Source organism: Heptranchias perlo, chromosome 3 (genome assembly GCF_035084215.1).
Source record: "Heptranchias perlo isolate sHepPer1 chromosome 3, sHepPer1.hap1, whole genome shotgun sequence".
NCBI lineage: Eukaryota > Metazoa > Chordata > Chondrichthyes > Hexanchiformes > Hexanchidae > Heptranchias > Heptranchias perlo.
In genome coordinates this window covers 122,882,473-122,894,914 of record NC_090327.1, presented here as the reverse complement: position 1 = coordinate 122,894,914, position 12,442 = coordinate 122,882,473, and the positions used below count along the sequence as shown (strand labels likewise).

The 12,442-nt window shown below is 40.8% G+C and overlaps 1 protein-coding gene across 2 annotated transcripts in view; it reads right to left on the bottom strand.

The window, feature by feature from the left end:
- The window catches only part of znf407 (zinc finger protein 407), a 439,270-nt gene that overhangs the window by 393,372 nt on the left and 33,456 nt on the right, over positions 1 to 12,442 (bottom strand). For both annotated transcript variants that reach the window (XM_067981928.1, XM_067981929.1), the window contains exon 2: positions 6,171 to 11,773. In XM_067981928.1, the coding sequence (XP_067838029.1) occupies positions 6,171 to 11,679 (5,509 nt within the window). In that variant the 5' untranslated portion in view covers positions 11,680 to 11,773. The remainder of the gene's footprint in view (positions 1 to 6,170; positions 11,774 to 12,442) is intronic.

The following is a 12,442-nucleotide window of genomic DNA, read 5'->3' as shown; positions in this document are numbered from 1 at the left end:
AACATCCCCCAAACAGGAAAGTATTCTCAACAGAAGGATGCCCCTTCAATTCTCAGCAGCCCATTGTTGCTCCTAACAAATTCAATTCTCCCTTTTCTCCAGATGCAAAAGGCCATTAAATCTATTTTAGTTCATCCATCCACAAAGACCTTACACTCCACATTGGGTCATCTAATTTTTTTCGTAAATAATCCCAGGGATTTTTGTCTTTCCCTCTCTACCCAAAAGTCTATTCCAAGTATTGGCCGTTCTTTGTGTGAAGAAACTGATATCAGTCCTAAATTTGCCTTCTACTAATTTACACCTGTGGCCCCTTGTCCTACTCTCACAATTTAGTATTCCATATTTATCATTTCTATACCTTTTACTATTATATATGTCCCTTGAAGATCATCTCTGTGTCTCCTCCTTTCAAGGCTAAAAAGTCTTAAGTTTCTCTAGTCTTCATAATTCAGACCTCTGGCATAAGGCATCAGCCTTGTGCCTTTCTCTGAACTGCCTTCAATGCTTGAATTGTGCTCATTTGTGTCTTGGTGAGCAGAGCTTGACATGGTACTCTTGGTGTCATCTGAATAGTACACTACGTAGTTCGAGGATGATTTCCTTTGATTTGTACTCCATTGTTTTGGCTATATAGTTTAGCATAGTATGAGTTTCGTTGATTGCTACTCTGCGGTGATAAGACATGTTGACCATCAAGTCTACTAATACCCTAGATCTCTTTCAATTTCACCCTTAGTTATTTCAACACCATTCAGAGTACTTGTGTTGTCCATTTTTAATTCCTATATGCAGTACTTTACTTTTGACCTTAAGTTTCATCTGCCATTATTCCGCCCACTTCTATATTTCATTCAACTCACTTTGCAGTTCTTGAGCTGTCTCAGAATCAACTGCCCCTCTATAATTTGGTATTATTTATCAATTTGCCTGGAGAGTCTGAATCCAAGTTGTTCATGTAAATTAGGTACCGTTGTAGTCCCAATACCAATCCCTGGGTCGTCCCATTCAGCATTCTTCCCACACCACACCACCCCACCTACCCCCACTGCAACATAACTCCTAAAAAGCATCCACTTTTTTTTTAAACTCTTCAACCAATTTCTTAAGCATTCCCAGCAACAACCCTGAGCAAGATTCCAATAAGGGGTAACACTTACTGTATCACCAACTTGCCACTCAATTTATTTATTTGCTTAGCTCAGTGATAGTATGGACAGCTTACTTCATATCCACTACCACTAAAATGTATTGAGACAAGACTATGGAAAGTAATATCTAAGAGCAGGACCTTCCCCGGTGTGTTCCCTGGTAGCTGCTGAAGAAATAAGCATCATATGGAACTTGCATATTTAAAATGTGCATATGCCGCTGATGATTGCAAATGCTTTTCTGGGTAGCAGCAGCATTTCCGTCAGCAAATAAAGCCATTGATCTGCCAAAATACAGCCAAAGATGTGGGGGGGGGGGGGCGGGGGGAGCGGAGGGGGGAAGCAAGCTCTAGGTCATCGTAAAAAACAGTATTTTACAGTATCACAATTTCCCCTGAAATCCTCTCATTTTTGGGCAACTGTCCAACAGTTTTGAGGTCAATTTTACCAAGGCCACCATACTAAATGTGGTATCATATGGACAAGAAGGTATCACTCTTTTAATTTACATAAGTTGCACAGATTTCCTTGATGCAACAGTTGGTAAGAATGATTTTTTTTTAAATTCTAGATGCACATTAGTTACATGTGCTGCATCTTATCAAAGCTACACGTGCTGCATCTTATCAAAGCATCAATACACTATACACAGAACCCTGGATAACAATCCTGATTCCCTCTGCACAAAGTTCTTGATGACAATTTTGCTACGTTGGAAGGCAATGAACGAGCAGAGGCCAACTACTTCCCACTGGCGTAAATTCACATAACTTGTCCACGAATAATGTAATAAAATAGAATTGGTGAAATGAACTGAAATAAAAATCATTGCTTAATTCGCAGCAGACTGGGAATGAACTAAAAACAATTCATTAAAAATATGGTCATCTAAGTTTTGACTACTTTAGTCCACAAAATGTTTTTATTTATTTTAAATTGTATTTTCTAGAGCAGTTTAATTTATTGCCCAAACAAGGGGTGGAGAGAGAGTAAAGGGCTGATTTTCCTGGGTGGGTGATGCTTGGGGCCAATGCATATGCCCCAGGAAGAACTGGAGTACCTGGATTTCCTGGAGACATTCAGTTAAATGAAGATGCTGGACCTCAGGCAAACAACTGGAGCAGGACACCCAGATGACAGGAAGTTCAGATGTATCTTGGGTGATAAAAAGTAGCATGGAGCAAAACAAAGCAAGAGTAAGGAAGTGGAGCTGAACGGTCATTATTGAGTGGCTCTAATTTCTGCAAGAAGGTAAGTGGCTGTTTTAACTACTCCTGATGGTTTTAAAACGTAAAAAAAAAATTAAAGCTGGCTGAAAGTTTAGTATAAAATACTTTTGAAATATTGGCCCAGAAATTGCTGGAGCGGATCATCTCGCGGCAAGCGACATGGACTGGACTTTTTCCCCTCACCCTTCAAGTTCGCACTATATCTGCACCGCAAATTGCTGGAAATGCAAACTGATAATGGGGCGATGATGTCAAGGTCGCAACTAAGACCTCATGAACGTTGTGACCAATGGTCTCTATCTCCTTACCCAATTAAAAAAAAAGGACAGAGAAAGAAACAGGGCAAATGACGGAGAAGAAAATAGGGGAAATTAGAGTCAAATTAAGAGAAATAAAAAGAGAGGGAAAGAAAGAGAGTGGGGATTAAGAGAGAGAGAGGGGAGATAAAGAGAGACAGAAAAGTAAGAAAAAATTTTTTAATTTAAAGTTTAAAAAACCTCTAGGAACAATTTACTATATGCAGGAGTGAGATTCCACATTTTCATTGTTCCCTTTTTGGGCCTCCACAGCTGAGTGGCACGTCAGGACCACAAATCACATCATTAACAGGATCCTTGCAACATGAATTACCAGCCCTTAATGGCTGCGGCAAGATTCATTTGTATTAATGGCGTAAATCCAGCAATTTCATGACAGGCAATTTATTTCAATGGGGAGTCTCACGGCCAGGTCATGATTTTTTCGGTTTTGTCGAGGCTAATGGCGGTGCAGTGCAAACCGTCCAGCAATTTGTGGCGAATTGGAACTCATGGCTTATCTTTTCCTCGCCACAAATTGCTGGATTTTTTACGAACTAATAATGGCGAGCGCCGTGAACTCGTCTTTATTTTTCCAGCAATTTCTGGGCCATTAGTGACTGAAGTCTGCCCTAGTCTATGCTTTTGCAGTTTTTCCAAGTTCATTCCCTTGATACTGTTTCTCTGCTCCTCTGGCAGAAGAGGAAGGCAGCAGCATGAAGAGGAAAGCAAAGGGCTCTGGCATTTGATGAGGTGAGGATGCAAGTGTTGCTACAGGGGGCCTCAGGTAGAAAAGTCTCAAACGACTGGAATGTAATGTGTGGCTGCAAATTGAAGAACTCCAGCTATAACGTCCAATGCACATGGATGCATTGCCAAAAGAAGTTCATTGACCCAGTCAGAAACAGCAAGGAAGGGCAGTGACTGGCTATGCTTCTCACCAAGAAGATGGTGATTATCGTGTGTACCTCTATACATTCTGTCCCTCATGATCTCTCTTGTATTTCAGCGGTCCCAAAAGCCTTGCTTCTCCTCTTCTCTAAGCCTTCTTTCACCGCCAATTCATTCTCGTAACACAAGTACGTCCATTGCTAGAAGCTCCCAAGTTTGAATGTCTCGCGATCAGCTTGAAATAGTTCTCTTTTACAATTCCCCCACCCTCACACTGGGCTTCTTCAAGACCACTTCTGTGCATTACAACCTTCATTTCTGTTTCAATTTTTGCAGGAAAAACAGAAGGATGGGTATCCTCCATAAAAACGACCTCACCACCACCCCCCACCCCCACTTCAAGGAGCAGGTGATTTCCATCTAGGGACAATGAAGCCCGGAAATTGCAGGAGATGGAGAAGCTGGAAGGTAAGTGTTAATATCCTAAGATTACTTCCCGAGCACTGCAAAAAAACAGCCTATGAGAAAAACTCTCACCCAATATATCCAGGAGCACTGAAAACACGCAAAACGCTTACTTATCCAACATTAGTGTGACTATTCTAAGTTCTTTTTGTCATCCTCTCCTTTGTGTGTCTTTGCAGGATCTCCTCAGACTTCCAAGCCAGCCATCCAAGGACTCACCTGACAACAGCCCACCTAGCACGCAGTCATTGCACTTACCCTACTCACTCAGATACATCCATTCTAGAAGGTTTAGACAATCAGCAGGAAGGTAACACCAGTGGTGAGCCACACAGCAATAGTGGACAAGAGCAGGAACAGGTGGAGGAAGAGGAACAGGGAGCCATTTATTGAAAGGTGAGGTCACCTCTCTTCCCAGTTGCTGAGGTCAGGGAAACCAGATTTCCATGACCCAGCTTTTAAGAGCACAACAGATTGCTGGGGTCTTTGGTGGTGCTGGCTGGAAGCCATCTGTGACTGTCCACGAGCCAGAAGGTAGGTTGGTTCAGACTATTTTCATATCTTTGGATAATTCACAGCCTGTAGCCAGAGCCATCTGGGGTCCATGCTCGAGGGGCACCTCATTCTCAGCACCATGTTCCAGAGGCACAGCTTAACCCTCCTCTCAGTCTCCTGTAAGTGGAGACTCAGGTAGATGAAGCACTAGGATAGGTAAGCGATGGACCCAGAACACCAACCACAGAAAAAGTGGGCGACAAGGAGGCACCATGGTGATGAAGGCAGTCACATAAAGATCATATTGTAATAAATCACAGATGGAATTCTATCATTGTCCTGTTTGTGCTTCTTTTTCTTTAGTCTAAATGAGCAGGGAAAACAAGTGTGGATGTGCACACTGAAGATTTAGGAATAGGAGGAAGGATTCTCACTGTTTTGATTGTGGGATGGACTAATAACGTGCAATAATTCCTATTACCAAATGTATTTTGTAGTACATGATGCATCACAACTGCAGGGAAACAATATTTAAGTGAAAACAATTTTTTTTCTGATGCACTTGTAAAGTACATTCCTCAAATGAATACTGAAACATAACTGCCATACAATATGATTCAGTAATTTTGCCTGATAATGTAACTTATTGTTTACATCTATAAAGAGAAAACTGTGTATTATCCATCAGCATTATTTTGTTCTATTCTCTTACTACTCCCCACCCCCACTGGTCCAAATCATCTTGTCAAAAACCTACAAAGCTCGACACAACAGCAAAGTTCCACATTGTTCTGTGCTGGGGGCTGTTACCAATGCTGCAATTCCTGCACAAAAAGGTAGCAGTGTCCTTTGTGGGTAGTTACATTACTTCAGCTATCACATTAACTTGATTGTGAATAGAATTAGCACATATCGTCAAACAGAGAAAGTGAACTGCATTCAGCAATACTTAACCTGGCGGACATACCCTGATGTTAAGTGTATCCACTGCAAACATATTTTACATTTTAAATTATAGAACAAATCTTAATGGATAAAGAATGATTAGCTATCAAAACACAAGGGAAATTAAGTGCCGAGAAGCCTGCATTGATTATTTTAAATTATTGGGCTTAGAACATAATGCATCTTTTTTCTCTTTTGGATTTGGTATGCTTTTAGTGAGCTTTAGCACATTTACAAGACTTATGGACTATAATTACAATGGAATTCAGGTAATAGACACATCAGTTATAGGTAACGTGCCTTAACCGGACAATTGCATAGAGACTTGCAAAATGCTCACCATTTGAGCTGGCTTATCAATAAGCATCAAATAATATGAACACGTAATCCTGGGCCTCCGAGATCCAAGACTGCTAAAGTAACTATCAATTTAAAAATGAGTGTTGGGAGAAAAAGAGAATTATATTGTGGTCTCATATCCACAGTTAAGTAGCTTCCAGAAGTTGCATCAGTTGAGAACCTGCCCATGAACGGAACTTTTCTCTTTCCACAAATGGAAGGGAGTGTCTAATTTTTTTTTTAAATCAGAGATCATCCTTCAGAGGAGACCCATATTGCTGTAATCGATTTTCTAGAATTAACAAAAACGTTGGGAAAAAAAACTTCAAGTAAATAATTACCAACATAAACATACATACCAGTATGTGTACGGATGTGAGCAAGAAAAGCCAGTGAATTGCTGCTCTTGCAGACCTTTCCACAATACTTGCAGACGTTGCCTTGATTCTCCTGACGTTCACAGTTTATCTGTTCCGTGTCTTCCACAATGTACTTATTTACTTCCCTCAGCATTTCCTCGTGCTTCTGCTTGATGTGCACAAAGAGGTCCTGCTCTGAATCAAAGGGTGTGCTGCACTTAACGCACTTGAAGGTGGCACCGCCTTCTGGCAACTCTTCAATGCTCTCTTGTTCCATTCTTTGATGACCCACACTGGCCAAATGCTGGTGCAAGTTGCTCTCTGTGTAGAATGACTTGCCACACAGCAAGCAGTGAAAATGCTTTTCCGCAGAAGGATGCTTCATGGCAATGTGAACGTTTAACCCATTTACGCCATCAGCCAAGAACCCACATTCCTCACAGCGAATTCGTTTTGGATCATGAAATGAAGATCCTTCCGTTTTTCTCTTTCTTGCAACCTGCGAAGTATCGGTCTTGTAAACTGCAACTGCCCACTCATTGGGTGAGACTCCATCAGCTCCCTGGCTATCTTCACTGTTGTCAGTGCATTCAGATTTTTCAATCCAGGAGTTGTTCTTTAATCTTACTATGGAGGCATCAAACTCAAAATATTTTTGCAATCCCTTACCCTGGAAGTCAAGCTTTGTAAGGCCATCACTGGTACTCTCTGTTACTTCTGAGGCGTCACATTCCATTTCTTGGCTGGTTTCATTTATACTCTTTGTATCCCAGTCCTGCTCTCTTAATGCTGCTTCAACTTTGTTTTGTGCATCTAAAAGAGCCTCATCCACTCCAAAAACTTGTTGCTGATCAGTGTCATCCTGTCCAGACACCTCTGCTGCAGTGGTCTCTATAATGTCTTCATAGCTGCTATCAATTCGTCGTGCAAGGTTAACTTGAAAGTGATCTGAATCCTTCTCAGACTGCTGAAGACTTGCGATTTTCAGATGTCTGTCTTCATTTTGTTCTGCAGCGTTCCCTTCACCACCTTTTGTGAGGGCTGAAAGTTCTACTTGTACTTTTTTTTGTTCCGCCAAACCATTGTAATTCGGCTTGCTTTCATCTGGATCAACTATTTTATCTGGGATGCTATCCAAGTTGTATCTTCTTTCCTTTGCCACCTCAACCAGTTTAACATTCTGTTCATCTTTCTGCCTCTCATCTGCCTGGGAACCCTCTTGAAAAGCACCCTCTGCTATCTGAGAAGCTTCAACATTTAAATCAATATCATCATTACCCTTCACATTGGTTTTCTGTGATGTGACAATGTCTACACAACACCTATTAGAATCTTCCTCAATAGGTGCCTCAGAAATCTGATTTTGGACTGTTTCCAGTACTGCTGACTTTACGGATACAGAATTCAATTCTGCAGATTGACTCTCGGAGTCTAAAGATACATTTGAGTATGCTGTATTTGCCTCTAATATTCCAGATTCACCTTCAGAGGAATTTTCTGAATTACACACTGTTGGCAGAATCTGAATACTTTCTTCATTAGCCATTTCATTTTCCAAGGATTTTTCCCCATTTTCAGCCGTTTTAAACGCTGCTATTGTCTCTTTAGAAGCACTGGCTGCTTCTTCACTTTCTGATGCTTTCTCATTTTCAATGATGTGTAAAGCAAATTCCTGTGTAACATCTTGAGGAATTTCTGAAGCTTCCTCCTCTTCATTCCAGCTCTCTTTATCTAGAAAATCCTCACTACCTTCCTTTTGATTTCCATTCTGTGACGCATCGGTCACCGTTGTACTGGATTCATGTACCTCGTATTGTCCTTTATCCTGATTTAATTTGAGGTATGACTGACTTTTAAGCTTATGCTTCTCTGTAAATGCATGTCTCATCATTTCACGCCGAGTGACAGCGTAATAATCACATGCCATACAATAGTAGTCAAAATCTTTAGTGTGTTTGCGTTTGACATGCAACTCGAGAGTAGCAAGGGAGTAAGCAACAAATCCACAGTACACACAAGTAGTAGCATGGTTTCCTTTGAGTCTTTTTGAATTTGATGAACTATCATCTTGTGCTGTATTATTTTGTTCTGCACCAAGAACTGCCTCTACGTCTTTTTGCTGTTCCACGTTCTGTTGATTTTGTGTTGAAAGAACACTCTCTAAACTTACACGAGTACAATTGTCAGTGCTCCCAGGTTGATTCGGTATATCAGGAATCCCTGGTTCCAAAACCTTATTGCTGTTTTCAACACATTCAGCTGAAGAAAGAGCAGCAGCATCAGTCTCAACCACTTCTGGTTTACCTTTATTAGGTGAAGTAGCAATTTTTCTGCATACTTCAACAGTCTTGGAGACATCAGCACGATTTTTGTGTTTCTTGGTGTTACAATGACGATCCATATCTCCTTTGGTAACAGTGTAGTAGTTGCATGCCTTGCAGAAGTAGCTGTATTGATGGCTATGTTTCCGCCTTATATGAATGTTCAGATTTGTAACGCTAGAAGCCAATAATCCGCAATAAGGGCAAGTTCTAGAAATATTCCCTTTGGGGCGCCCTCTTTTAATGCTTTCTGCTGACTGAAGATCACTGTCCTTTTGAACATTTTCCATATTGCTTGCATCGCCTTCTGATATTTCCCAAGTTACAACAAATTCCTCTTTGGATTTTGATGACTCAAGCACCTGAACGCAGCCTTTGTCTATTTCAGTATTAACATTCCCTAAGGTCCCAGAGGGCTTTGTGGCTTTTTGAACATCCTGAACCCCGATAGACACTTCTTCCACACACTCCTCCACTGATGGGCCAAGATTTCTTTTCTTAGCATTTTCAATGTGGCTACTCCGTTTAATATGTTTTTCCATGGCTTCTTTGCTAATTGTGTAGAGACTACACACTTTGCAAAGAAAGTGGTATTCTTGTGCATGTCTAAGTCTTACATGTTTCAAAAGCACTGTGGCTGATCTAGCTTTATAAAAGCAGTTCTTGCACTGTAATTGGGGTCTGCTGTGCGCGGAGCGTCTCAATATATTTCCTGCCACTACTCTCGCTATGGAAGGCTTCTGAGGATCTTTTAACAAAGGACCTTCTCTTGGTACAGCAGGTTCTTCAAATCCAGCTGATGAGATTTTATTTAGCTCCTTTTCTCTTGGCTGCTGTCCTTCGGTTTGCTCAACTATTGTATCTTTCTGCTGTGGGAGTACATTTCTTGTATGCTGTTCAGTACCTTCATGGTTCGCTAAATCTTCTGCCGATACAAAGTGCAGTTTGCAAGGCAGACAGTAAAAAGCCATTTTGTGTTCTTGGTTCATGTGATCCTTAAAAGTCTTTTCTTCTGAGGTCGCAAATGAGCAGAGCTGACAGTCAATCTTGGAGAAGTTCATTTGATGCCTGTTGCTTTGACAATGTTTTTCAAAATCGCCCTTTGTGACACAGGCGTAGCCACAAGGTTGACAGTGAAACTCCATTTCTTTTGTGTGGCGCCTCTTTATATGTACCTCTAAGCCCTTTCTGTTCTGAAATAAATGGCCACAGTAGGAGCAAGTGCGGAGGGCTTTACGGTCGGCAGGGCTTAGCTTTGATTCGGGATTCTCAACATTGGAGACTTTATTATCTGCTAGATTGGCAGATGGGGACTGTAGTTCAAGGCTTTGATCCTGTGAAGTAATTTCAGTGCTGTTGTCAACTAACGTCGATGTGTGAGCAACTTCTGATGGGGTTGATTCTCCTTCTTGATTGCCACTTGCACAACTTACTTTAGGAACATTTCCATTCTCTAAATTTGCACCGGATGAACTTTGTGAGTTTGCAGCGTTACTTTTACCTTGATTCTCAAGTTTTCCTTCAAGGTGATCTGTTTTTTTGGCAATAATTTTACTTATTGGTTTTACACCACGATTCTTCCTTCCAGGAAGTCTGCCTCTACCTCGCTGCACTTCAGGGAAAACTTCGCTCCTGTGAGGAAGCCGGCCTCTACTTCGACTATTATCCATCGTCATAAGGCTACCTCTTCCTCTAAGATTTCTTTGAGCCCTTTGGTTCCCTACTTCTTCCTTGGAAAATCTGCCCTTACTTCTTGTACTCCGAACATGTTCAGATTTGTCCTTGTAACGTACACTGCGTGGTCTCAGGCCGACGACATTACCTTTATCAGAGCGCCTCACTCTTCGATTACTGGTCTGTTCTGGAGGAAGATTGGTTGGTTCCTTTACTCTTCTCAAAGTTCTTTTGGAAGATGCTTTTCCAACACTACAATCATTAAGCTCCACTCGTTCATTTGCTGTTGGCATTTTTTCATCAGTTAAAGTTTCTGCACAGAGATTACCAGTGCTCTTAGACTTCTCCAGAAGTTCAGCGCTTTTAACATCTTTCTGGGCAAAACTTTTGCTCCTTGTTCGTCTTAAATTTTCAGGCTTCTTGCCCAAGCTCAACTCATTATTAACACGTTTTGTACTCTCTACTTTGTCTTTTGCACCATATTCACCAGAAAGCCCCTTTTTGGATAGCAAATGTATGTATCCGCCCCGTGCAGCAAGATTTTTGCGACGAAGGTGAGTCTTACCACGGCAGTGGGTTTTCAGCAGGTTTTCATCGTAACACTGATAGCCACAGAGGTCGCAACTAAATCTCTCTTTTTGTACATGCTTGTGCTTGAGATGTGCTTGCAGAGATGCTGCACTCTCAGCCTTGAATTTGCACTGAGGGCAAATGTGCGCCTTGGATCGTCTTGAATGATTCTCTTTAATATGTTTGTCCAAGTCGTAGCGAGAAGGCAATAACTGGCCACAGAGCCGACAGTTAAATCCTTCCTTCGTACTTGTATTTTTACTTGTGCTTTTAATTTGTTTTTTATGAAGAACTGAAGAAATATGCTTTCTGTAGCTCTCTTTTGATGGGCTAATAACATTACAAATATCACAAGTGAAATAACGGTCATTGAAGTGGCGTTGTTTTACATGAATTTTTAGTGCAATATTATTTTTCGCTATAAAATTACAAGAAGGACATGACTGAGCTGCTCCAACTTTGACATTCTTAGTTGTATTCTGACAATCTCCAGTTTGTCCTTCTACCTGTGCATTAGCTTTCTTCACGTCATTTTGCATGTGCCTGGTTTCTATCTGTGCTGGTTTCTCGTTGCATGTCAAAGTTGAGGCTTTAGCAGCCACAGTATTTCCATTATCCTGAGATTGTTCCAAAGTGTCACGTTTCTGTCTCTTGGCCGGAGGGTCATCAGTGCACGGACGTTTGCTGCCCTCTGCTCCAACGTTGTTTTGACGGACACTGTCGGTTGCCACCTTTATTTCCAAGCTACCGCTTACATTCAAGTCCTTGGAGTTCTCTGGTTCAGAGGCTGTTTTTTGTTTGCATTGTCTGATCGAGTCGGTTTTGTTGGCTTGTGCATCTTGTGCGGGTGCAGATGCCACTTCAGTTCTCCCGTTTTGCTCTTCATCGGCTGGCAATTGAATTAAGTCACACTCAGAATCTTTGGATTCCTCATTTAAATCCATTGTTGCTGTTTACGATCAGAGTATTTCATGGTGTTGACAGGTGACATCAGTAGAACAGATTCGTGTGAACAGATCTATCCATTCCCTTGGACCCCTAAATGTGACAGAAAAAAATATATAAAGCCATTGTAGTTCAAAAGCATTCATTCAACTGAGAAAAAAACTACACAATCTACAGGCTATTCTAACAAAGAAAAAAAATGGAAACAGTACATTTAATAGAGTTTTTTTAAAAATGGGTTCTCATGTACTCCAATAATGTACAGAAATGTTACCATTTTGTTCAATAAATGTTGCTTCCTCACAAAACACTTAAACAGAAAAAATGCTTTAAATCATTATTATACCATATATTATTGGACATGCATTCAAAAAATATTAATGCATTATAGTAGAAAATGACAATAAATGGGCTCCACTGTGTATCCTTTTGCTCATGAGTGTCTTTACATATAGTACAATAGTGTGTAATTATTGCAAAGTATATAATTGTTAAATTCTGAAGTAAAAAATTATAGGTTGTCAAAAGATTCAAAAAGGAATCCAACAAAAGAAACGTAGAGAGGTGGTTACTCCATGGCTACCTATATAATACAATATTTATACAACAAGTGAGTCCAACTGCATAACTGTGAGGATGTCCAGTATAATGCACCCATACAATTATCATACAGTATTACACCAGCCTGTACTATTATATAAAAAGAGGAAAAAGATTGCCCAATATGCAGCGTATAAAAGGGCATCCCATAGTATCCATGGC